General features: G+C 38.1%; 5 protein-coding genes across 5 annotated transcripts in view; 1 reads left to right on the top strand and 4 right to left on the bottom strand.

Annotated features, from left to right (window-relative positions):
• Window positions 1–320: 320 nt before the first annotated feature.
• LOC101306729 (glucan endo-1,3-beta-glucosidase 12-like) lies at window positions 321–2377 on the bottom strand. Its single transcript, XM_004301579.1, has 3 exons — window positions 1749–2377; window positions 876–1627; window positions 321–602 (listed from the first exon to the last, which is right to left on the bottom strand). The coding sequence occupies exons 1-3, from the start codon at window positions 2375–2377 to the stop codon at window positions 571–573; spliced, it is 1413 nt and encodes a 470-aa protein (XP_004301627.1). The 3' UTR covers window positions 321–570.
• A 583-nt stretch (window positions 2378–2960) lies between these two features.
• On the bottom strand, window positions 2961–6929 carry LOC101296292. The gene is made up of 6 exons (XM_004300074.1): window positions 6692–6929; window positions 6405–6621; window positions 4883–6297; window positions 4207–4379; window positions 3754–4000; window positions 2961–3518 (listed from the first exon to the last, which is right to left on the bottom strand). The coding sequence occupies exons 1-6, from the start codon at window positions 6829–6831 to the stop codon at window positions 3068–3070; spliced, it is 2643 nt and encodes an 880-aa protein (XP_004300122.1). The 5' UTR covers window positions 6832–6929; the 3' UTR covers window positions 2961–3067.
• Window positions 6930–12118: 5189 nt separating this feature from the next.
• Window positions 12119–14829, bottom strand: LOC101296006 (glyceraldehyde-3-phosphate dehydrogenase B, chloroplastic-like). Its single transcript, XM_004300073.1, has 9 exons — window positions 14726–14829; window positions 14492–14605; window positions 14010–14171; window positions 13754–13921; window positions 13489–13649; window positions 13292–13353; window positions 13155–13204; window positions 12591–12997; window positions 12119–12430 (listed from the first exon to the last, which is right to left on the bottom strand). Exons 1-9 carry the CDS (start codon window positions 14822–14824, stop codon window positions 12295–12297), a joined length of 1359 nt encoding a protein of 452 aa, XP_004300121.1. The 5' UTR covers window positions 14825–14829; the 3' UTR covers window positions 12119–12294.
• Window positions 14830–15287: 458 nt separating this feature from the next.
• LOC101295716 lies at window positions 15288–19813 on the bottom strand. The gene is made up of 5 exons (XM_004300072.1): window positions 19639–19813; window positions 19176–19299; window positions 18409–18505; window positions 16042–16128; window positions 15288–15745 (listed from the first exon to the last, which is right to left on the bottom strand). The coding sequence occupies exons 1-5, from the start codon at window positions 19682–19684 to the stop codon at window positions 15611–15613; spliced, it is 489 nt and encodes a 162-aa protein (XP_004300120.1). The 5' UTR covers window positions 19685–19813; the 3' UTR covers window positions 15288–15610.
• A 4178-nt stretch (window positions 19814–23991) lies between these two features.
• Window positions 23992–26305, top strand: part of LOC101306439 (MLO protein homolog 1-like) — a 3605-nt gene continuing 1291 nt past the window's right edge. The window contains exons 1-8 of the mRNA XM_004301578.1: window positions 23992–24120; window positions 24279–24336; window positions 24473–24732; window positions 24842–24958; window positions 25465–25525; window positions 25643–25728; window positions 25876–25950; window positions 26149–26275. Coding sequence (XP_004301626.1) covers window positions 23992–24120; window positions 24279–24336; window positions 24473–24732; window positions 24842–24958; window positions 25465–25525; window positions 25643–25728; window positions 25876–25950; window positions 26149–26275 — 913 coding nt within the window. The remainder of the gene's footprint in view (window positions 24121–24278; window positions 24337–24472; window positions 24733–24841; window positions 24959–25464; window positions 25526–25642; window positions 25729–25875; window positions 25951–26148; window positions 26276–26305) is intronic.

The raw sequence follows: 26305 nt of genomic DNA, 5'->3' as shown, positions 1-26305 counted from the left end.
GTGATCATGAAATAAGAGGTAGCTGCAGTCATGCTGCATGAATTTCATATCCTGATAGCCATAAGCTTAATAGTAAATTGATAGTGCATCTTATACTTTCATCTGTTAAATTACCCATTGCTTTGATCTGTGAAATTGACAGTGACTACTAATTAGGCCCTTAGAGCCTAGAAATGGTCTTAGATCAGTAAGGAGATTAAGGGCAGAAACAGAAGAAAAGATTCCATATCCTAAAAGAGGTAGTTAACTTTTTTTTTTTTTTTTTTTTTTTCTAAACAAGAAAGCCTTTGATTGTGGAGACATGTTACTTTTTACCATGTGCACCCAAGAAAAAAGGCTTCTCCTTTTTAGGAGACAAACCAGCCTAAAGTTCAAAGTCCTTGAGAACCACATTCACACTTTTCTTTCTTTTACACTGGGTACTGAGTAGTGAGTACTGACAAACAAAGGCTGGATTGTTAATTCTGCCACATAAATCTCAGGTCTCACTTCCATAACAATATTGAAGAGTGAACAGATCTAGGTAGCTGTCAACCACCTTAGGCTCTTTGTCATTCTTCCTTGTTTGATCTACTGTTGAGGATACCGACATCTCCCATAAGCTGATACAAACAGATGACAGAAAAGTAAATGGTGGTTAGTTATGTTATGATATATATAGTTATGTTATGCATCTTAACTTATCGATACATTCATGCTAGACTAGTTCTTGGTTCCGAGCTATTCTAAATTGCATGAAAGTACTCTTTATCATTTAGTAACTTGCGATGGAGTCTTGTACTGAATGCAGTAATGTACCATAGACGAACACATAAAAAGGTAAAGATGTAAGAGTTCAAAATAGAGCATGGAAGATAGTTGGTGTGTATGCTTACTTGGATCACTGAAAGTTACTAAGCCAGTGCCCTTGAAGTCACAGTTCCAGTAGTTCCTTCCATGCATCTGGTAATAAGCATTCATAGCATAAGATGCATGTGCAAGCAGCTTATCAGGCTCAAAGCAATCCCCATTGTCATAGATCTCTCTGCAGTCCACACCACCACCACCACAGCAAAAATCCAACACAGCCTGAAGCACCTTCTCATCAGCATGTGGCTTGGCAATGCACCAAACCGACGGTCCCCTAACCGCACCGGACAGTTTCTCACCAAACCCTCCATTACCACCACCATCACTATCACCACTGCAAAACTGGCAGCTCAAATCAACCTCATACACCTTCGACCCATCACCATTAAAAATCCCAAAGTTCCTCTCACTTGCACCCCCTTCCTTTTTGTTCTCATTAAACAAGGCAAACACAAACACCTCAATCTTGTCTTTAGGCTTCATAGGTGTGCCTTTGTTGGACTGGGCACGTTCGATCAGCCTTGTGTTGTAAGTCCTGGCATTTTCCGGGGTGGCAGCAATTTCACCCGTGTCTCCTTTGGATGGCCACCCGGATTCGGATACCATAATCTCCACTGTCCGGTGAGGTCCTAGTCCCAGTGCATCAACCGCAGACCGAACAGCATCAATTTGTGCATCCAACATGTTGGAGTATGTGTACCCCTTAGGGTCACGCACACCGGTTGATGTTGAGTTTCCTAGTAATGCATATTGTAGGTTAACCATGTCCGGGTTGTCCCTGCAGGCATGGTAATAAGTATAATGTTAAGAAGAAACAATGTTTGCAAACACATATATGATGTGATATTATTTAGGAAAATGAACTGAAACACAGTATCTGATTGTGGATCAAATGATACCTGTATGCGAAATAAGGGTAAGCATTGATCATAAAAGGGGAAGCAGTGTCAGCCAAGAATGCAACTATGGAAGTCATAGTTGGTACGAGATCTGTAGCAAAAGTTGAAGCTGAAGGAGGGAATGAGGAGGCTAAAATGGCCATGCTATGTGGAGTTGTGATCTTGATCTTTCGGTCGAGTGCTCGGGCTATGAGCACCGAGTGCAAGTTCTGCATTGCTTGCACAAGAGCAGCAGGGTCAAGCACTTGGTGATCACTGTTTGAAGTTAGGTACTCGTTTCCTACAGCAATGGATGTAATGGAAGTGGCAGGAATGAAGGGCAGGACACGAGTAGCGAACCACTCATCCGCCGAGGACACGTCTGAGCTGATGTTGGCCACCCGGGAGTTCTCCACGGCGACAATGAGGTCGATCCCGGTGTTGGAGAAGGCCTGGAGGATTTCAGGGTTGGTGTCATAAATTTTAACCTTGTCTATGAGAGTGGACTGAAGGAGCTGAGCTACTCTTTTTGGTGGTGGGAGGTTGTTTCCGAGAGTACCGTAGTTAATGCCGACTCCGGAAACAGCTAAATTAGACAAAGGGTTCAAAATGAAAGGGAGGAGGAGGAGTAGTAGCTGGGTGGTAGCCATGGTTGCTCAAGTTCAAGTTGTGTTTGAGCCTTAAAGGGTGAACAACTATATATCCATCACTTTTGCACTTTCTACTTTCTAAGTGGAAATGGTCTGTCATTTGGTCATTCTAACAAATTACAAGATTGACCCAGTATATTGTTGGACGAACATCTCTTGCTTGATTGAAGGAAATGGTAAAAGGATACCAGAGTACTAAGTAGGGTCATCTCAGCCATTTCAAATTGAGGATGGTGAATAGTATTGTTCATGTGGTAGGGATGAGGGTAACAGAAAGAGATGGTGGAATAGTCAGAAAGTAAATCTTTGTTGCAGGCTCTTCAAATGTGTGAGCTTGACTGGTTCCACACCGACACTAGCTTTGTTCGGTGAAAAATAGAAAAAAATTTAAAAAAACCAAGAAGATAGATTCAATCATTACTAATGAAACTCTGTCATCCTCTTAGTAGTGTTCAAATTTGTTTACATCCTGGGCAAATTAGAAAGTTCATCTAAAATACTGCATCAGTGCATCTGATAAAATGATAGTGCGTAAATGACCAAAAACCAGAGAAGAAACCATGAAAGTATAGATTTTACGACTAGTAAATCTTATAAATTTACTTTTACACTAGTTTGTATAATACATTTCCAATTACACAAGTAACTTGATTCATGGATATAAAGCTAATGCAGTGTGGTGGCAACAGATTACACCGGATTACCTTTTATATACTTGCGAAAAAATTCCTCCTCTTTGCAGTACTTGTACAACACTTTATACACCTCGATTAATAATTTCGGAAATCGACTTGAAAAATAACTGTCGAAGCCCTCAGGAACTGTCCCCAATAATTCCTGGATTTCTTGGGGAAGTTCTCTGTAGTGATTTAACTTGTTCCTTGTTACACGCAGCAAGTCACGGATGCTGTCAAACTTGTAACGCCTGTAGCGACCAATGTTATTGAGGAATGCAGGCTCCATCTTTTCATCCCACTTTCCATTTAGAGCAACTGATGCAGTACTTTCTAATGAACTTAAGAGTTGAGATGCAGTCTCTCTATCCTCCAATTCAACTCGATCACTAGCATCACGCAGAAATGAAAGTCTCGTCTCAGAATTCCAGAAAAAGGGATGATGCAACACATCCACGGCTGTTGGCCTAGCAATATATCAAATTCACATCATCAACATCACAAACTAAATACTCAACTTCCAGACATCAAGTACATATACAAATGGCAGTGACAATTTGAAAAAAATAGGTGTTCAGACATATGACTCAAATGTGTGTGTTTTTAGGGAGGGAGGGGCTATACAGTCTGCATGAAGCGCTAGGTGATTGAGAAATGATGGAACCACAAAACTATAGTATATCTATCCCAAAAGAACCTTACCTCATGTCAGGGTTGGGATTCAATAGATGAGTAAAAAGATCCACTGCTTCTGGTATATTCTCTACCAAGAATAGGTCTTTCCGATCGTTCACTATATTCACATCACGCTCGATACTATCCCCATAAGGGTGTCTACCCCCAGTGAGACAGAAAAAGAGGAGACAACCTAAACTAAATAAATCTACTGCACGAGTCTGCCGCTGATGAAGAAGTTGTTCGGGTGCTTGCCAACCTGAACTCCCATAACCTGCAATCAACAACAATAAAGAAATATTGATATGCAGAGTAAATACACAAGCGCGCGCACACACACACACATTTTACTACTTGTGATCATGTAAAACCAAACGGCAATAGAAAACAAATAGAAAGAAAACAACCAACTCACTGAACCAGCACTTGTATGAATCAGAATTAACAAACATCACAATTCAAATAGTCCCCAATGATTACCAGTAGCATGCTGGGTAATGGAAGACTTGTCCCCTTGAAGGCGTTTGCTGATACCCATATCTGAAAGCTTAGCGCGTAACGATCTGCCCTTGATTATCAAAACATTCTGAGGTTTTAGATCCCGATGTATAATTCCAAGTTCATGCAAATGGGCAAGTCCAGAAACAAGATCACTGCAAATATAATGATATTGTCAAACCCTAAACCCAAGTAACTTATTCAACTATAAAAAAGACCAATAAAGATAAAGTAAAATAAAAAATACATATTAGTGAATACACACTTGATATGAGCTTTAGTGAGAGCAGCTTAAAGAGTGCAATCCAACAATAAGAAGCCATTTACATTGAAATTAAATTAAAAACATCAATTTAGATGACTCAATTTGAATGATTCTCCTAATGTAAGTTGCTGGAATTTAGTGACACTTTTTTACCACAATCCCTAACTCAAGTATCAGAACTCCTCTAAAATATAGAAGAAGTGGTAACAATCCTAATCCCAAAGGGATACCTCTCAAACTAGTTACAGTGGGAATACAGAAAAAACTTGTAATGATTGCGTAGAGCTTGCTCATTATAGATACTTACTAGAGGACAAAAGAAAACAATCTTTATCCCATAATAACAAAACAGATTTGAAACCAGAAGGAAATTTTGAGAGACATCAAACTAACCTCATTAGTTTTAGCATCTGGGGTGAAGGGTATCCATTTGTCTTCCACAATTCAACATTCTTGTTCTTTCCCATGATCGCCTGCAATTGAATGCGATACTCGGCCAAATAGTGAGGATCCTCGTCCTTGTTGATAATTTGGCCTTGAATTGACTCCGAGTAATAATAAATCAAGTCATTCAAGCTACATGAGCAACGCTCCAAGGATAGATAAACAAAATCTTGATCATGCTCCACGCCATACCAACGAACAATATTTGGATGCTGATCAGATGCAATAAGATTCTGAATCTCTTTCAAAGCCACATCATGGTGAGTTCGCACGAGGCGTTTAACAGCTACGGGACGACCATCATAGATTCCCTCAAGAACAATGGTACCGTTACTCCCCTTAGCAATTTCGTTACTGGAAACAAGTAACTTGCCAATCCTACGTCCCTCAGTCTCACGATCAACAAAATCAGAAGACGACAAGAGCAATTTTGTTTCATGTGCGGGTCTATTAGATTCACCATATCCATCCGAAAAATTTCCGGCATCTTTCTCATAACTGTTATTCTTCTTATTATTTCCCAATCTTCGAGCTTTCTTCTTTTTGGGAGCCACTGCTTGCGCTTTTGTATCCTCAGACACCACTTTCAATTTACGTTGTTTTCCAGTCAGAGAGCGGAAGATGTATCCCAGAATGGATAACAGGGTGAGAAATAATACCAAAAGAGATTGTATGGGGAAGTTAGTAACAGATTCAACCATTGAGCTTTTCACGTCCAGTTTACCAACATCTCTACCAGGTAGAGCCAAGATCCTAGAGTCCACAAGTTCAAGAGACGGCAAAGCAAGCATTTCTTTGCCTTCGATGTTGTGAGGAGGTACACGACCTTTCTCAAAAGGCAGAGCCAGAAGATTGTCCTGAGGACCTTCCAGAGGGAGAGGTTTGCCTCCATTATACCCACCAGTTAGACCCTCAATTACAGAACGAGATTCCACCGAGCTAGGATAAGGAACCCGGATGACAAGGGGCTTCTTCTTCAGATAAGGCACTGTTGAGTTAGCAATGAGCCTGTTCTCTAGACCAAGCCCATTTCCAATTTTAGGATATCGAAAATCAGCATCAAACTCTGCAGTTTCCAATTTCCACAAAAGATTGCCCTCGGCTGTACAATGCTGCAGCATGTAATCTGTTCTCTCAAGATAAAGCACCACCAATCCAGATGTTTCCAAGCCCTCAACACCAGTGCGTTCCACACCCAAACTAGCGGAAGCAGTATCAACACCCAACCTAAAACTACGAATCACTTCTCCGGTCACCGCATTAACAGCAAACACAGTAGTCTTCTTCGACCCCAACGTGACTCCTCCATCCTCCGAAACTACCGGAGTACTCGCCACATACTCTCTAATACTCGACGCTAGTTTCTGGCATACCAATACACATCAATAAAGACACTTTTAACTTTCTATCAACTCTCAGTTCGCTCCGGAAAATAAATTCAAACACATTATCAAAGATTTGGCTGGCTAACCTTTTTCCCCTTGCTGTTGCTGTGACGATACAGCGCCCAGTCTTCACCAATGTCAACGAAAAAGTGATCATCACTCCTGCAGTTGTCGAAATACGAAACGTTTCGATAGGAAGAATGAATCCGGGGACCGGAGGACAAGGCCCATTCGATCTCCATCGTCTTCGGGTTCACCGAAACCACCTTCCCGTCCAATGTGACTAGAAGCGCCCCATTATTCCTGCTGCCACCAGATTTCAGAATCGGAAAATCCACAAGAACAAGAGAAACGAGTGAAATGGAGGACTTACAGTGCAGGCGGGAGGAGAGAGCTGAAGAGCTGAAGAGCGGCGCCGCCGGAGTCGGGATTGGCGAGGGAGGTGTCATCGGCGGAGACGAAAGAGCTGATGAGGGGAGCGAATAGGAGAAGGAAGATCACGGATCGTCTCATTTGATTCGGAGAGGGATTGGAATTGGAATTGGAATTGGATTGGTAGATTCGGGAATCTAGGGATTTGAGAATTTGGGGATTTTGGAGAAGACAGCTGAATGGGGTTTTGTCACTTTTTCGTTATTTATTTAGCTGCTGACTGCTGATATGGTTATATTTGAATGCCGCGCGTGTGCAACCGTTTTTTAGTTCTGTTAAAAAAAAAAATTAAAAAAATCGTTTTCTTTTTTTTTTTTGTCGAAGAAAAAAAAAATACAAAGAAAAATCTAAAATGAAACACCCGCCTCCGACTTGATCAAAGTGAAATGCAGCCTGCACCGAGATAGGTAACTGATCCGACCATAAAGCAAAGGAAGGAAACGAGCGGCTTAAATTAGCTAAGGCATCAGCCAATAAGTTGGTTTCTCTCCACACATGAACAAAGGAGATTGAATCAAACTGAGAAATTGAGTTTCTGATATCTTGGACAAGAAACTTAGTCCACCAAGGAACTTCAGTGCAATGTTTTAAGGCATCAATTAGAAACTTAGAAGTACCAGAAAGAAGGTGGTGAAGGCCTTCACGTAAGCCAAGGGCTTCAACAGAAAGTACATTAAGAACGCCAAGATTCTTGAAAAAAGCTATATATAATAGGGTTACCAAAGGTATCACACACTACAACGCCAGCAGCTGCACGCTGGGAAGGCAAGACAGAGCCGTCAAAATTCAATTTTAGAGTTGAAAGAAAGAGGTGGATATGTCATCTGATAAATGTCGGTAGACCAAGATGCTTATCCTATTAGCTAAGCTTGAATTAGATGTATAGCTTTGGCCACAGTTTGACCCAGACTTCCAACTTGATTCTGAAAAATGACAGCATTCCGAGTAGACCAAATGGAGTGACAAACCGGTAGTTAGCTAAGGGCATCTGAGTGTGGTTGAGCTCGCAGAGTTTTAAACCAAGAAAGTATTCGTTGATTGTCTTGAGGATTTGGTACGGGTAAGCCTGAAAGAGTCCACACCTGTGAAGCAAAAGATCATTCTCAAAAAAGATGATCAATAGTTTCATCATGAGTATTCCAAAAGGCACAAGTACTTGGAATATTGGGTGATGAAAACACGACTTGACTTTAGGAGGAATGTATAATTTCGACATCAAAGTTAGCAGCTTAAATATGATCATTCAAATAAGAATTTTGAATCTCAAAGGTCGACTTAATTTATAGTAAATTGACCAAAACCTGTAAGAGCATCTCCAACAGCTTCCTCATTTTCTTGAACTTCTCAATTTTAGGGAATATATAGCTGTTTTAAGGTCCAACAGCTTCCCCATCCCATTCCCCAAAATGGGGATGGAGAAGAAAGAGAAGTCTTCATTCCCTAAATTTGCAGCAAAGCCTTCCTTCTCCAAAATTAAATTTTTCACGTGCTCCAACGAATTCAAGATAACAGTATAATATTTTATTGGGTATTTTATTGTTACGATGAAATATAATATTTTTTTGTTATAATTAGTAATGATATAGTATATTTTATTATTGTATTAAATGCTGAAATCTCTAAAATGGAGAAGCTGTTGGATTTTAAGCATAATTTTTTTGGAGATTTTAGCTTTTGCTTCCCCATTTTAGAGAAATTCTGGGGAAGCTGTTGGAGATGCTCTAAGTCCCCAAACAAACTGATCAGCATAAGGATGTAAAGGTAGTGGAATAGAGGAAATAGTAAGTAAAATATCTTGATTAAGAAACTGTTGAACAAGAGAAAGGTTCCAGCAACCATTAGAAATCACTTTATCGACTGTCAAATTCAAATAAGGGGATGGGGGGTGGTTCCTTGAGTGGGGTGGACCATTTCCCTTCGGGCTTGAGGGTGTGATTAGTTCCCTAAATTGTCCACCTTCACGGAGCCGTTCTGAAGAGGACGTCCGCACAGCCTTTAAAGTGCGGACGTCCCTTCGTTCTTCACCGGACGGCTCCGACGACGCCGCACCTCCACCCGAGCGGACACCTCTGGCGTCCCCGATTATATATAAAATGAGAAATTGCTATACGAATAAAAAATGCAGCAATTTAGCTCTTACTAATCCTTTCTTCACTTTCATAGTTATAGAATACAAGAATTTCATTTTGTTTGCATGTTTACGCTCGTCCCCAATGATTGTTTTAAGAATTATTGGTGGAGTGGCATAGATAGGAGTCTTCCGTGCATTCTCCCCCCACACGAGTATGTACGGTAAAATCGAAATCCCATTGTTGCAAAACCACATATATAAATATATATATATACACACACGAAAACAATATGAAGCAGACGTCCACACTGGGCTTAAAATGTGGACGTCCCTCCATTTTTCTCTGTCCGGCGTAGACGACGATGCACCTCCACCCGAGCGGACATCCCTGCCGTCTCCGACCACTTTCCCTTCCCGACGAATCTGCTGAATTCCAGTTTTTCGGCGAGATCGATCTTGGTTGAAGTTTTGGGCGGAGATTGCTGCTCAGACCTTCAAATCGATCTCGCCGGGAAGGAAAAATGGTCGGGGACGCCAGAGACGTCCGCTCGGGTGGAGGCGAGCCGTCGTCAAGGCCGGACGGAGAAGAACGGAGGGACGTCCGCATGCGACGTCTGCATGCGACGTCCGTACTTTAAGGGCGTGCGGACGTCCGCTTCATATTCGGCCTGTATATATATACACACATATACAGTCATTCTCTACTAAGGATGTCCTTATTTATTTTTATGGTGCGGATTTCCATTTTAGACTCACTTTTCGATCGAATTTTCACATCTCCACCGTCCAGTCTTGAGATACTATTATATAGATCATCTCTACAAAATTTCAGCTAAATTGGTTATCATTAAGGCACTCAAAATTGCGTTTTTTAGTTATAAACATGAACGGTTCAAGTTCGACAGAATTATGTTCATCCATTGATTTAATCGAATTTAAGTGCCTTAATGATAACCAAATTGGCTGAAATTTTACAGAGATGACCTATACATTAGTATCTAAAGACTAGACGGTGAAAATATAAAAATTTGATCGAAAAGTGAGATTAAAGTGAAAATATGCACTATAAGAATAAATAAGGACATCCTTAGCAGATGACCGTATATATATATACACACACACACTGACACACACACAAAATAAGAAATTGCTCTACAAATAAAAAATGCAACAATTTAGCTCTTTCCAATGCTTTCTTCATTTCCTCAGTTAAAGAATACAGAAATTCCATTTTGTTTGCATGTTTACGCTCGTCCCTGATGAATGTTTGAAGAATCGTTGGTGGACTGGCATAGATGGGAGCCTTCTATGCATTCTCCCCCACCAATTGTTCTTCAACAAATGGAAAGAACCACAAATCATAACACGGTAGCATGTATGGTAAAATAGAAATCTCATTATACTGCAACACCACATATATATACGAAATGAGAAATTGCTATACAAATAAAAAATGCAACAAATTAGCTTTTTCGTATCCTTACTTCACTTCCTCAGTTATATTGTCCCCGATGAATGTTTGAAGAATCATTGGTGGAGTGGCATAGATGGGAGCCTTCATCGATTTCCGTCACGTCATCGTTAATATTGACCATATGTGACGCATCGTTAACGTTGACCATTTTTATACCCGTTCTCTGTGTGCATAACTCGTTCAAGTGAGAATAGAGGGGTGACAGACAAATGAAGCTTCAAGTGGAATTGATTGAGGTTGAATTCGATGGGAGTTGATATAAGAAAGTGCCCAATAAATAGATAGAGTTTCTAAACTTTAAACGAATAGAGGGGCAAATCAATTGTTCTATCTTCATTTAACGATTCACGTGCGTCGCACATGATCAAATTGACGAAGAGGTGACATAAATTAACCGCAGGTACTAGACAGATACGAAAATATAAGTATAGCAATTGGATATTAGAATTTTGACAAAAACAGTTATGACTATTCATCCCTCAAGATGGTCAATTTTCATTATTTTGAGAAAACATGGTTAACAATCATTTTGACTACCTAAAAGAGGCCATTCTTCAAAATTTCTCGTCGTTTAGCATAAGTAAAATAGAAAAAGAAAAATTAATTCATGTAAGAACAATTTATTTATTTATTTTTTATGTAAGAACATTTTCTTCTTGATAAAAATAATTTTTTAAAACTTAATACCTTGTTTTAATTGATTTTTAAGAGATTTATGATCTTAAATGAAGGAATGAAATTGTAATTAAGGGATAATGGTTCATTTTTCTCTTATAAATTATGTAGTGAGGTTATTTAAGGGGAAAATGCTTGAGACACCAAAAAGTTATCTAAAATATTAATACCAAATGATGTGGCACTTGTCATATCATCAATTTTCCTACTAATCAGATGATGATATGGATATCATAGTATTTGTACCTAAAGAAAAATGAATAAAAAGATAAGAATATATTTGTACCTAAAGAAGAATGAATAAAAATATAAAAATATATTTACCTAAATTTCTTCTTTAATAGAAAAAAATTATCTTCTTCTTTTAAGTTGTTGAGCATCGTTTTGAATTCTACAGTGTTCTTGATGGGAGCCAATTAAAACCGCTCAAATTACCAGAATTTTGTTTCTCTTTCTCATACTCCCCTCTCTTCGCAAAACTATTCTTCTAACATCTGAACTGAAGGATTGAATTTAAGAATAATATATAAGATTCTCATTTTGCTATACTTATATTGCAATTCATTTCGTTTTATCATTGTTAACTTATAATTAAAATTTTGTCATTGTTAAGTTATATACAAAGATAAAAAGAAGGTATCTCCGCACAAAGAAATAATCACCAGACCAACAACATGTCCATAGAGTTGGATGATATATGATGATCTGATTCATCTGCTCTTGATCGATAGGGTGATGACCTTGTAAAAGGTCTAGATATATTTTTTTTGGAAACAAATATTTCATTTTTCTTGATTTTAAATCTTCTTTTTTTTCGATGATTGATTGATTTAAAATCTGTTGATAAAAACTAGAAAAGAATATATTGATTTTAATGCATTCTTGTATAAAAAAATAGTATAGAAAATCCATGTAGTTATTCCTTCCAAATAAAGCTGATGAGTTAGAACATGTCATATCATTTAGTATAAGATTTTGGTATAAAAATTTGGTGTCTCTAGCACTACTCTATTTGAGGAACTTGAGTTTAGTGAGTAAATTTGTTATTTAAACATTTGATTGGAAGTGCAAAAAACATAAGAGATCAAGTGAGTAAATTTTAAGGTCTCAAAGCCGCACCCTATTCCAAGATAGAGATTTGTTCTTGTGACAAACAACTCCTAGTTCGTTTGTATTGGTTGTGATTGTACATCCGTATTCTCACCAGTCAATAATAAATTTATTTGCCTCAGTTGTGAATTGTGATTACAACAAAATAAGCATTTGCTGATAACAAATACTGCTTCCCTGGCTCCTATACAGTTAGCCAAAAATAGACATCATTCTAAGCTTCATAGACTTTGCACTCTTCATCAGCAGGGTTGTCCTTGCAGAAATCCTCCAACGGGTCTCCGCTTCCCTCTACTGGTGTCCCTGGCCACTTGCTTGCAACCAAATGTGCCAAATCCACAACCCTTTGGCTGTAAATTACATAACAAACAATCCACTTCATCACATCAAGGTTCAATTTACATTGCCACTTCACTTGAGCAAATAGCTTATTTAATGTGTCCAATGTGAATAGTGAACTAGATGAAGGTGCAATGCAACATAGTTTCTAGTAGAAATGAGTGAGCTCACCTGTATCCCCATTCATTGTCGTACCAGGCCACAACCTTGACCATATCATCACCCATGACCATGGTCAAGGAAGAGTCGATGGTGGAAGAAACATCAGTGCACCTGAAGTCTACAGACACAAGAGGAACATCACACACTGCTAATATGCCCTTCAATGGCCCATCAGCTGCCTTTCTGAAGGCTCCATTGACATCTTCTGCTGTAATGCCCTTCTTCGCAACATTAATAACAAGGTCTACTACTGACACGTTAGGTGTTGGCACACGGAGGGCAATGCCATTGAGCTTGCCTTTGAGCTGAGGCAGTACTAGAGATACAGCCTTAGCTGCACCGGTGCTTGTGGGCACTATGTTCAATGCTGCTGCCCTTGCTCTCCTCAAGTCCCTGTGTGAAGCATCCAACAGTCTCTGCAGACACACATAGGCCATGCCATAAATAAGAGTGTTATCTTATCCACTATGTACTGAAATATTGATGCCAAGATTAAACAAGCTGTTACAACAGGTTCATTCAATTGTTGCAATTCAAAGCTTGATTTTCACAAATGAAGGAATCGTTCATTACCTGGTCTCCAGTGTAGGAATGAGTAGTTGTCATGGTTCCCTTGACAATACCTGCAAGTTGTCATTAGAACAAAGTATTAGTCTAACGCGCCATTTTGTTTGATTAATTAATTCATGCTGCTATAGATGTCTGCTTACCGAATTCTTCATCGAGGACCTTCACAAATGGAGCCAGACAATTTGTGGTGCAAGAAGCATTGCTGCAAGCAAAGTTTGGCACAAAAGACAAGTTTTTACCATTATAAGAGGTGCTTGTAATTAAAATGAGTTGAATAACACAAGCAACACATTACTATTTTGGTTTAATGTGTTTCTAATCCACTTGAGAAACTGACCTCACGATGTCTGCGACGCTATGGCCATAATCTTTTTCATTCACTCCTACAACATAGGTAGGAATATCAGCACCTTTTGCTGGAGCAGTAATGATAACTTTCTTAGCACCAGCTTGGATGTGTTTACCAGCACCAGGGCCATCAACAAATACTCCTGTTCCCTATAGGTTATGCAAATATACTATAAGGTACTATATTGTTCAGTACCATCGAAACATTCCTATTTATATTTTCTTTGTAGTGATCAAGTATAGTGGTCGTTTACCTCAATAACGATGTCAATGCCCATCTCAGCCCATGGAAGCTTCAGGGGATCTCTGTTAGATACAACCTTGATAGGCTTACCATCAACACTGATAGTTTCGTTGTCCACTATTTTTATATCTGCTTTGAAAGTACCCAGCATAGAATCATATTTCAGCAAGTGGGAAGCCTGCATTTGAGATTACTCGGTAATAACGGTAATTAATTTTACTACTCAGATATCAAACCATCTTAACTATATTCATACTCTTGCTTACATTCTTGACACCACCACTGTCATTGACAACAATGACCTCAAGGGGTGAGTCCTTCCTGCCATGCCAGCACCGGAGAAAGTTTCTTCCAATACGTCCAAATCCGTTGATTGCCACCTTCAATTTGGCCACTGTTTCTCCCTTAACAGGAGCTGATCCTGAAGTCTGGTAGAAAATAAAAAATTTAGGAGCCATCACTAATATAGAAGAAAGTCCACCCTACAGAACTTGGAGCACAAGTGTGCACCTTCTTCAAAGTAAAAGTTAATTAAGTTCAAAGAATACAAGTTAAGCTTTTGTTTACTGCCTTGCTAATGCTACTCTTTTATCTAACTGCTCAGTTGAAGCTTCAAAACATCCGCTAATTTAGAATCATCATAATAGCAGACTTCCTAAAGTAAATGTTAAATTTGATCCTATTTCGTAGATGAATACAAGCATACATTGCATATTTGCATATATCGGCTAATGGACTAGTGATGTACCTGGGGAGTAAGTTGAGCAGCCACAGCATCAAATAATGATGCCTCCCTACCATTGCTTGCATAGGTCAAACATGAACTGGATCTCAAGCCAGAGAATTCAGCAACTTCCAGCCTCTGCAGAGCCAAAAAGAAAAGGCGTTCTTATATATAGTGCAACAAAGCTATGCCATCATACATATAAACCAAGCCAAAAGTAGCTATGTTGAAGACATAGAGAGAGCAAGAGAGTGACACCTTGGAGAAGCACTGAGTGGGATAAGAGTGGGAAGTCTTGGAGGGAAGCCTGGTGTTGGCTGGGATTCTTGTAGAAGCTAGAGCTGCGTGGGAGGCCATGGTTTGCAACTAAAGCTTGATGAGTGACTTGGATGCTATATATATAGTTACAATTTGGATCTTTAATCTTCAACGTTACCTTTTTTTAAGTTATGGTGGCTGTTGAATTATAGGAACCTGTGGTTAGCATAGTATAGGAAGTAGATATATGAGATAAGATCATGTTCTGTATGGGGTTCGAAAGTATGAACCACAGAAGATTCCCTCATTCTTCTTTCCTGGAATGTCCTTCCAAATGGGGATGTCAAATTACATTAAGAGGTTACGAAGACAGTGTCACATATTCAATGGTGACCTATCCAATCCAAATCCAAGAGGTTTTGCATAAGCAGAGATTACTGGCTCACATGAAAACATGGTGGATGGTGCAAACTGCTTCAACTCAATGAGAACATCTCCCACATTTCATGACACAGACAACATGTTTAAGTCTCAAACTTGAAGCAGCTCCACCACAAAGCACCGATTCTTCAGCGAGCCTGACATTGAACTGAGCACAAATTCACTCGAGTCACACCTGTTCAATGTTTTATAACTAGGGCTAAGAATTAATTTTCTAGAAAGAAGGAAAAAGTAGACTATTCATACCTATATATCATGACAGATCTGTGACATCTGTTATAGGCTACACTGCAGCTTAAAGAAATACGGTATTTAATGTTGCCCAAATATTAGAGGTACAATTACATCCACCAAAGTAAGGTCACTCAAATTGAAAGAAGATAACTACCCTTATTACTACCCTTATTATTGAGGAGAAAAAAGGCTAAATCTATCAGTGTAATCTCATATGGCAGCTTCAACTTCATCTCCGTTCACATGTACTTCATCAGGGTCCTCTTTGGTTTGGAGCTGACCAGAGACACCATCAATAGCTGAGTTCAGCTGCGCAATCTTCTCAGCCAGTATTTTTCGTGTTTTCTGTGAAGGAGAAACATACATAATGTGACTTTGAAAAGGAAAGCACTGTGGGAGTAGAAACATGATAGCCTCACTATATCCAATATTAACGTAAGATTTGGACCATTTGGCACATCATTGTTGTTAAAAGAGTGGATAGAAACTGAAACATCACTTTGCCAAAATCGCATGCATTTTCAGCAACTCCAAGAACTAGTGAACAACATATAGAAAAGCAAACAGCAAAGGCCAGTTCAAAACATCCTTGCAAGTGATAATGGAAAGATAAGGTCAAACAGGGAAGGGCGACTTCTCACCTCCACTTCTTTCTCTTCATCATATAAGAAATTGGGAAGCTTTCTCATTAATTCCTTTCGGTCAGCTCCAGCGAGTGTCTTACTGATCTGTTGTATTTTCATTAAGTGAGAAAGTTTTCATTGGTTTAGTGCATGAGGACATAAAATGATAACAAAACTTAAAAAAAACCGAATTCATAGCCACAAAGATAACACAGCATGAACAATTCCGACATTTTGAGGTACACCATGAAGATATACATACATTTAGAACTGAAACTCATAGCCAGGACATACAAACATTGAACAATTTATAACAACCAACTGATCTGCTGTCAAAATTAAAATGGGAGTTAAAAAAATTGTTAAGAATCGTGAGAGCTGGGCCGGAAAATGAAGACACTGATAGTGAACACCACGGATTAATGTCTAGGAAGATTTAAAGTTCTTTTATAAAGCCTTGTAATCCTATCTACAAGGGTTGTAAATAACGAGGAAAAATGATTTTCAGAAACTTAACTATGTCACTTTTGGGTAGAGAAAGATGGACCAATCTGCCAAAATTGGGGGCTGACATGTAGAAACGTTTGTTTCCCGTAAGAAATGATCAAACAGAGAAATGAAAAAAGAAAAGAAGAAAAAACAGCCAAACCAGTGAGACTGTTTATTTGCTAGAAGAAGTATACCAAAGTCAAGAAGTTTGGAATATGATTGGTTGCCTAGAACACTCACCTAATGGTGAATGACATATTGCATAAATATTGCAGAAACATGAGTTTAATAGAAGATGTGATTTATCTCACTTGTACAAGACCAGCTGTAATGTATGCAACAAGTTTGCTTGCGATTTATTAACAGTCCAAGCCATTTTCATCTTAGTGCAGAAAAAATAGAATTTAGATATCAGGCACCATAGACTATGGAATCTTCTATTATATTAAGCTAAAGTTAATTGGTTATTGTGTGATATCTAGATGACAAGAAAAGCACGCCTTTGGCTGTGCTTTTCATTGTGCTCTGGCATACTTCATGGTTTTCCAAGAGCAGCAGTACGTTGTTCATTCCACTGCCTAATAGCATCTTTAGCAGACTCTCTATATTGGCTCCTTAGCATTTTAGAGAGCGGGTTTAGTTTTTTTATCAATTTTACCAGCTCCAGCAGACTGCTAAGTGGCTAGCTATTTTAACTTTTATCTATCTTGCTAGCTAACTGTTACGAGCTTACTTTTCTCTAAGCCACTCGTGCGGGGATGCTTCCAGAATGCTCATGTGCTCACCAAAACCTTCCTTGAGCCATGCATCAAAAATGCTCAAGGAAATTCCATGTTAATTGGCGGGGCGTGACATAAATATAGCTAGCGAGATGAGGCTCTTTATAATTTATATTAATTCAATGTATTCCTTTTAAGTCATTTTATGTAATATTAAAACACAGTTAAATTAAATTTTTTATTTAATCAATAATATAAATCAAACTTAAGTTGAAATAGAGAGTACCGGTGTAGATGTATTTCTAAAGTGGCTAGCCAAAATGACTTTTTAGCTATTTTGGCTAAAATTTGACTGAAAAATGGCTAACATTGCTAAAGATGCTCTAAGCAGCATGTATGACAGCTGCTTCTCAAGCTATATGGCTGAGAAAGATGTTTAAAGATACTGGACCAAAATAAGCTACGTAGATTAATTGCATGCAATAAATCTGCTATTACTATAGCAAAGAATACAGTTTATAATAGCCAGACCACACATGTAGAATTCAATTTCATCTCATCAGAGATGCAAATCACAGATAAGAAAGCAATTTGCTGATATTTTCACAAAGGCAGTCCATTTAGCAGCTAAGAAAAACTTTGGGAGTTAACTACTAGCACACTAAGGGGGACCATAGTACAAATACAAACCATTAAGCTGTCAAAAGTTATATTTGTTGTCTGTTATATTGTAACAATAGTTCTGTTCACCTACTCAATGAATTTTATGCTCAGTCGTGCTCAACTGTCATTGGATCTAAATCACAGGGTGGAGAATAATAAGATATCAGAAATTAACTTATTTACCTCTCTGTTATCCACTGTTGGATTTAAATCCTAGGGCAGTTGAGCACAATTGAGCAAGAAATTTATCGAATAGGTAAACAGAACTCATTGTAACGAATTGGTAGAAATCTTAAACCTGATAAGGAACACCAAGAGTATAGTAACGAATAACATGCATTTCAGTTGAGGGGCTTGACAGTATACAGCGTGTTATCATCTATCTACAGTGGTTGATCACCAAAAGACCTCAATTCCCTATCTACAGCAGTGAATAGCATATAAATGCACATGAAAAATAATAATTATACAAGCATTTGCAGGAAAAAGAAATGTACTTGTTGAAAATGACAACCTGAGGAGCATATACACAACCCAGAGTGCCAACTATAAGTCCTCCCAAAACAAAGCCACTGATAAAGATGCTTCCACTGTTTGATCTTCCACCATCACTGTAATTACACAAGCAGAGACTGACATTATAGCGCCGTGTGCATATCCTAATATTGCAAAATCAAAAGATCGTTGCTAACCGACACCTCGAACACATAAATAGTATTAGTACCGTAATAAACCAAAAGTTCAAACAAATTTTGTGCAATTGAGGAAGGCAGAATGATACTTAATAAATTGGACTCATTGTTACTCAGACATACTGTAAATTACAAAAAGCATGACAAGTAAGAAATTTGTTGTGAAAAGTGATTGTTACATTACTGCCATCATAAGCATATGAAAACTCCACTGATCATTACCCATATTTAAATGCTTTGAATGGTAGCAAGGACATTTTAAGAGGTACAAACCGGAAAGGGAACAACAGATATTACAGATTTGCAACCAAACATCCGACTGTCTTGCTGCAAGTCAATTTTACTCTCCGACTAACTCCCCAATTTGTATCTATTACTAATCCAATAGTTGGACTTATGATAAACAAGACTGTCAAGTTTTTATATCAGTATGTCCAGTAACCCAAAATCCCAAACCAACTGCGCAACTCAAACTTAAAGCAATTAAAACAGTAGCTACAATTTAGTCTACTCTATGCCACTAGCATGCCGTAATCATAAACAAGGCATAGAATGCGTAAGGATCAGCAAAGAAGGACAAACAGAATACCTATATGAGGCTTGAACAGCGAAGGACCTCTTGGAGCTTGAAAGTTGAACTTTACCGGCACGGTTTGAATTGAGTGACAAGTTTGTAAGCCCGAGACATTGTTGGGATTGCTTCAGAGAAGATCCTAGTGCAACATTTAAAAAATGGTTACATTATTCCAAATTTTAGTGCTAAAGAATATGACTAATTACATGAAACTCCATTGTAGCACATAGAAAGTGGGACACTAAACCCTAAACTCAACTGGGAATCAATGTGAGGGGCTACCCATATGAATAGACTAATTCAAGATGCAATCTTTGATAACCCAATTAACAATCTTTGACATTTCATCAACTGAGGCTCCTAAACAATAGCAACAAAGCACATTGATTCTGAAGAACTTAAAACAAAGAAAAAGACTGACAAAGAAGAGGAAAGAATCAAATAAGACAGTTTGAGATAGATCAGGAGGGAGATTTACCAGAAGATAGGTGGGGAGAAGTCAGCGAATTGGAAATAGCAGCCATGATTTCAAGTAGAGATTTTGCAGTTTGGAACAAAGAGAGAGAGTGGAAATAACGAGTGTTGGGAAGTTTGGAATATGGAGAAGAGTTTAATGGGTTCGATAATACTTATGTTGCGCCTTGTTTTGGGATATCTCAAAGTGAAAACCTGATTTAGATATTTGACAAAATGGTCTAATTGCACGAAATACCAAGCATATCCCCAAACACATTGAAAAACAAAAAAACTGATATTGGAGGCTGAAATCATCTGATAAGTCTTGCGTCACTTGCATTATTAATACAAAAACAATATTTCCGATGATGTTGTGTAACGTGAGCGATGTTATAGTTAAAGCCTCCACATACTACAGAGTGAACTGTATATAAACATAAAGAAGCCTTAACAACAAGAACATTGGCAAATGAACTTCTCTTATATATATTGGCATGAGTTTGATTCTCATTGCATATATGTTATTTGCTCATATAAGGAAAAAGACATGCATAAAGACCTTTAACCTAATTTAGGCGCTCTATATGCTTGTTGTCTTATTTTCAGACGGGTGTTTAGGCTTTGAAATGAAGCTTGCAGTTTATTTAGATCTTTGATGCCCAATCTAGCTATACCCTCTCTTCTTTTTTTTTCTTGTTTTTTTTGAGGGAAAAGAGGCAGCAGCCCCAAAAATTTCATTGATTAACTCAGGCCAGAGTGACATCAAAGCACCATTACATTAGACAATTAGCTCACTTATTTAAATAGCCTAACAGAGGATTAAACTAGATACAAAACAAAATACCAAAGAAACATAAAAACTGGAGCTAAGGCGCTCAATTGTGACACTCCGAGCCTCATGTATCCATCTACCTGCAGCTAGCTTGCTCAGTCTGCCAAGTTATCCAAAACACCAAGACTTAAGCCATAGTCATATTGAAATTAGACCACCCATAGGCCCAATTCCAAAATTGACTCTTTTTGGGCTTGAGATCAAACCCAGGCCTAAGACCCTGAGTCCAATCCCAAACCCTAGCAGGTATGCTCCTCCTCTCGTCCACCGCCGTCATCAGCACTGATGACGCCCATGATTGATCAACCGCCAGCATCCATGACCAGACTTCTTTCGCTGGCACCACAATCGTCGACGTTGGCAGGTTGACCACCATCTCTTCAGCCCTTAACCCCTTACCATCACGCGCAGCGACCTTGTCAAATTGAGCGCCGATCAGATTTGCTACCATCTCTTGATCCCGGTCATCAGATCTCGCTGTCGACGGAATAAGAACCATCGATTTTCTTCCATTGGAAATCTTCTCCCCTGCAAAGAGCAACCGCGGCTGGAGGCTTAGTACGGCTGGGATCTTGTGACCGCCATCGCTTAAGAGGATCGCTCTCCTTCGAACGGCCGCCGTCGATTACTTGCCACTGGATGGTCAGAGAAACATGTTGTTTCTCACCGTCGATTAACATTTTCCATGTTTTGTCAATTATTATAGCAATATATAGAAGCACCAGTACTAGTCATAAAAATAGAAAATAATTAATAGCCAAGTAATTTAACTTGTTCTCCGTTGCAGTATCAGGTTCACAAAAAGCGAAGACATGCATGCATGGATCATCATATTAGTGCTTGCATAAAAATAGAAAATAATTAATAGCCAAGTAATTTAACTTGTTCTCCGTTGCAGTATCAGGTTCACAAAAAGTGAAGACATGCATTCATGGATCATCATATTAGTGCTTGCTTCCTACCAGGACATTTTTACAAAAATGGATCTCAACAAAGAAACAACAATTTCCTTTTCTTATATCTGGTGTACTAAATGAAATGGATCTTAACATAGAACTAGGAGCCTTTTTAGTGAGGACTCTTAAGTTGAGGACTTGGTGATGACTTTTCGATTTATGGTTTAAAGTACCCAATTTTCGATCACATTTTGACATCTCATCCGTTCAGTTTTTAGGTTTATATGAGTAGATCATTTCCACAAATTTTCAGCCAAGTTGGTGTTTGTTAAGATAACAAACTAGATCAAATTAATGGACGAACCAAATATGTCAAATATGAACCGTTCAAGTTTATAATTGATAAATCACACTTATGAATGTCTTAACAATTTTCAATATAGCTGAAAATTTGGAGAAATGATCTACTCATACCTATAAACTGAACGGTCAAGATGTGAATATAAGATCGAAAAGTGGGATAAACCAAAAAGTCATCACCAAGTCCTTAACTTAAAAGTCCTCATTAGAAGGGCTTCGTAGAAGTATATATAGAAGCGCTTGAAGTACTAAATGAAAGATAAGACGGTCCAAAAAGCTAGCCTGATCGAATTGCCATGATTAACTTGAGGAAGAAATTAACTCATGCCAACTCCCACTCCCACAATAGAGGGTCTAGTATAAATTTTGGATTGCATGCGTTGCAATTTATAAGACCTTATTGACACTCGTACTATATTAGGCTAGGGTTTTTGTTCATGCCTTTTTTTCCTTTAAAAAAGGAAAAAATATTATTAAATAACTCACACACTACATATGTCAATGAGATTTAAACCCATGACCTCAAAGTTGTTAGTTAACACATTAACTAACTAGACCACGGCTCAAAGTTGTTCATGCCCTTATTAGTGTTATATGCATGCATATATATTGTTTCAGTTTTAGTGATCGACATACATACTTTTGTTGAGTCACTCTTTTCGAAGTGCCCTAACTTAAGTATGTCATTTGGGATATGAATTTAGAATCATCATAAATTCATAATTTTTTTCTTTCTTTTTATTCATTTCTGATGAGTACAAGGAGTTGATCTCGATCGACTTCCAAATTAACATTTAGTGTCGCTATTTTCCGGAGCGGATTCTATGCACCAAGATGCACTTGCACCATTAATGTGTAAGTGCACAAATCGTCGTATGGGAAGATCAAATGAAGACTAAAGACTCTAAAGTCATTCATTTCATTTTCGTTTTTGATCCGATCAAATTAGATGCACATAATAAGAGTACATATTCTTCGACCTAGTGTTCTCACCTCTTTAGTTGGGAACACTACTTGTTGGGAACACTTGAGGACAATTTTTTTGGGTTTCAATTTTGTTAACGGTATTAGTATATATGCATGTAGTGCGACATAGATGGCCGGATCAAAATATTGTATATTAGTTGTTCGGTTCACTTGCACCTTGGTGCGTAGAAGAATTTTCGATTGTTTTCAACTGAATTTTTTTTGAAGGAGCGAGTTCATGCTATAATTTATGATGAACAACCTCTGCATAGAGCTGAACACCCATTATTTGTTTGAAGAAGTCTATGCGCGCATGATGGCATTGGACTCGACAAAGACCAAATAAACACATTATACATGATTGTAACTGCAAAGTTTGGGGAAAGGGAATTGGTCAAAAAAATGCAATATTGTCTTGATTGATTAATAGCTACCTACCTTGTTGATCATGATATCCTACGCAAATTAGCCAGAAAGTAGTATACAAAACTCGAGTCAACAAATGACTTAATTAAGTAAAGCAGGCGCTTGCCAACAGCAAACAAAACATTGGAGTTGCTCAAGAACTCACCTCATCGATCACTTCGGTGTGTTCTAAGAATTTCTTTTACAACCAAATCAAATAAACAAATTAATAATCTTCGACTCCTTAGTTTTCTACGTCTGGCCTTATTACTCGATTCCACATTTGTCCCAAGAACTCGATTCGATCGATCACAGATTGATGTCATTACATTTCATCAGCTCATGTCTCGTAAAGACATCCATTGCAGCCATTGCTATACCAAGTTGGAGGAACTATCACAGTATCACATACTAGGTGGGATACTTAACGCATTAGCTACAAAGCTGCACACAATGACGATCGAGTACTATATATCGATCCGATCCATGTAGCTAGGACTATTGCGGTCTCTCATCGTCCTCTACTACCAGAAACAAAACTTATATTGTCTTTGTACTGTGATGTCATGCTTATTTTGGCTCGAATAGCCGGCCTGAAGTTTAAAATTGATCCAAACTGATGAGGGAAAAGAAGGGCTAGTTCCACAACCGCATAACAGATAACCTAATTAACCATTACAGACATGGCACAAAACTACATCCTGCATATGACAATTAACAAGTTTTATAGCGTGTGATATGATTCATTATTAATTAATTGAATCCGAAACGCGTTAAAATCGATCGCTAGGGTTTCGTTTGCTAGAGAGAGTAAAGCAATATATATAGTGCATGTAGCTCCCTCAGCTCCCAAAATGATAGCCTCATTAATCCTCCTAAGAAACGTTAATTAGTTGCTAATTAATTAAGTAAAGCCATGGCTCCTCCTGCTGCTCCGGGAGAGAGGGGTTTACAAGATACGCCCACATGGACGGTGGCGGCCGTCTGTGCAGTTTTCATACTCATATCTCTAATCATAGAACATGGAATTCATGCTCTTGGAAAGGTACATATATCACGGATGTCAAAATTCTAAATGTCTGTATATAGTTTTTTCTATTGAAATGACACAGAACAAGTCTGTTAGATGAACCTCATTATTGGGACTTATTATGAATATCCTGTGAAACTTACAAGGTTTGCTTCTTACATATACAATGACAGTGGTTCCAGAAACGCCACAAGAAAGCCATGATTGAAGCTTTGGAGAAAATTAAAGCTGGTTAGTTGGACATTTCTACATTTTCCCTATTAATTTTCGGCAGGGATCAATAATTAGAACCATCAAAGTTCGTGAAGTCTACAAAAATGGGTGGAGTTTTGATATGTTCATCCATGTATAATTTGGATGTGTGCAGAGCTAATGCTGTTGGGATTCATATCTTTACTACTCACCGTGGGAACTCGATATCTTCCAAAGATATGCGTCCCTGCAAATATTGCAGACACGATGCTTCCATGCAAATCAAAGCCACCCTATGAAGGCGACAGTGATGATAAAGGTAAAGGAGGAGGCGGAGAAGATGGCGGTGACAGACGAAAGCTACTTTCATATGCCGAAGACATGATATGGCGTCGAGTCTTAGCTCCCAGTGGAGATTCCAGTTCTTGCTCATACGTAAGTACCCAGGATCATCACCTTGACTATTAACTAATTAGCAGAATGTTAATTTTTATATACCGACGTTAATTTTGATGCCTAAGAATGAATGATACATTGTTTTCAGGGTAAAGTTCCGTTGATATCAATATCTGGAATGCACCAGTTGCATATATTCATCTTCGTCCTTGCTGTTTTTCATGTTCTCTACAGTGTCCTCACTATGGCACTTGCGCAGGCCAAAGTAAGTGAGTTTGTTCCATGTTGAATTAAGCCTTTAACATGGTTTCAAAGCAGCATTAAAGATCACATATATGTTTGTCTAAAATATAATTCAACATTAACCCTGTATATTCTGATTAAACAAAAACCTACTGATAAGTTTAGAACTATATATTAATAAGATCGAAGAAATATTGGTTGTTACTTGTCTAATAAATTATTGCATGATTTTGATGTTTGATTAGTACCTATAATGAGTCCTATATAACATGCATATTATTTGTAATAATCGATGACTGCCTATGTTTTGGACCCAAAGAAGTCTAATTTGTTTTTCTTTTCTTTCTTTGGACTTGATTGTCTACTTGAATTTGTGTTGGCTTGGCATCCTACCCAAATGTAAAGGAAAACGATTGCGCTATGAGAACCACCTCAAATGAAATGAAATAATGGAGATATATGAAAAAGAAAGGGCAAAACCAATTTGTTTAGTTAATTGATTGGTTTTGTGCTTTTGTACTTGACTAGATGAAGAAATGGAAGGCCTGGGAATCTGAGACAACATCCTTGGAATATCAATTTACAAATGGTATATGTATTTGTCTTTTCATGAAAAAATTTCTGTTGGGAGAATAATTTACGTACAAATTGTGAACATTGTAATTGTAGCTTAGCTAAACTTATCAGTCAATATTGTATGTTGCAGATCCTGCAAGGTTTAGGTTTACTCGTCAAACATCGTTTGTGAGGCGACACTCTGGCTTTTCTACAACGCCTGGAATCAGATGGATTGTAAGTTAGACCGATTCGTGTATATACTATCTTCATTTGTTGCTTTCATCAACTATATTAATTATGGGGAGTGAAATATATACTCCTTATTTTACGATCCACGCACACTCTATGTTTCTCTTTTTGATATTTCCATTATCATTGTAGGTGGCATTCTTCAGGCAATTCTTCGGTTCGGTGACAAAGGTGGACTACCTGACCATGCGCCATGGATTTATAAATGTAAGTGATACTATTATGCTTCGAACAATATCAATGTAGCTAATTGTAAGCTGAGACAACTCGATCAGTACCAAAAATCTCATAAGCCCAGAATTAATCGAACTCATTATTCGTTTGTGAAGCTCGATCATATTACTTTATCAACGTACGTAAAACTCACAACAATCTATGCATGCATGTGTACGTTATTGCATGCAGGCACATTTTGCTCCAAATAGTAAATTTGACTACCACAAGTACATCAAGAGATCTATGGAAGATGACTTTAAGGTGGTCGTGGGTATAAGGTATATATATATATATATATATATATATATATATATATATATATATATATATATATATACTACTACTA

This window comes from Fragaria vesca, linkage group LG5, assembly GCF_000184155.1.
Source record: "Fragaria vesca subsp. vesca linkage group LG5, FraVesHawaii_1.0, whole genome shotgun sequence".
In the NCBI taxonomy this organism is placed as follows: domain Eukaryota; kingdom Viridiplantae; phylum Streptophyta; class Magnoliopsida; order Rosales; family Rosaceae; genus Fragaria; species Fragaria vesca.
Note: the sequence above shows the minus strand (reverse complement) of the source record. Positions and strands in the feature narration are given on the sequence as shown.

Coding starts and splice junctions, on each gene's coding strand:
- LOC101296006 (XM_004300073.1), bottom strand. CDS start 14,824: ATGGCCTCCCACGCAGCTCTAGCTTCTACAAGAATCCCAGCCAACACC. Junction 13,922..14,009: donor ACAGTGGTGGTGTCAAGAAT/GTAAGCAAGAGT, acceptor TCTCAAATGCAG/GCTTCCCACTTGCTGAAATA. Junction 12,998..13,154: donor ATTCCTACACTGGAGACCAG/GTAATGAACGAT, acceptor GTGTGTCTGCAG/AGACTGTTGGATGCTTCACA.
- LOC101296292 (XM_004300074.1), bottom strand. CDS start 6,831: ATGAGACGATCCGTGATCTTCCTTCTCCTATTCGCTCCCCTCATCAGC. Junction 4,380..4,882: donor CAGATGCTAAAACTAATGAG/GTTAGTTTGATG, acceptor TTATATTTGCAG/TGATCTTGTTTCTGGACTTG. Junction 3,519..3,753: donor AATCCCAACCCTGACATGAG/GTAAGGTTCTTT, acceptor ATATATTGCTAG/GCCAACAGCCGTGGATGTGT.
- LOC101295716 (XM_004300072.1), bottom strand. CDS start 19,684: ATGGCTGCTATTTCCAATTCGCTGACTTCTCCCCACCTATCTTCTG. Junction 16,129..18,408: donor GTTGTGTATATGCTCCTCAG/GTTGTCATTTTC, acceptor AAAATACAACAG/ATCAGTAAGACACTCGCTGG. Junction 15,746..16,041: donor ATGAAGAGAAAGAAGTGGAG/GTGAGAAGTCGC, acceptor TCTCCTTCACAG/AAAACACGAAAAATACTGGC.
- LOC101306729 (XM_004301579.1), bottom strand. CDS start 2,377: ATGGCTACCACCCAGCTACTACTCCTCCTCCTCCCTTTCATTTTGAAC. Junction 1,628..1,748: donor TACCCTTATTTCGCATACAG/GTATCATTTGAT, acceptor CCATGCCTGCAG/GGACAACCCGGACATGGTTA. Junction 603..875: donor AGTAACTTTCAGTGATCCAA/GTAAGCATACAC, acceptor TGTTTGTATCAG/CTTATGGGAGATGTCGGTAT.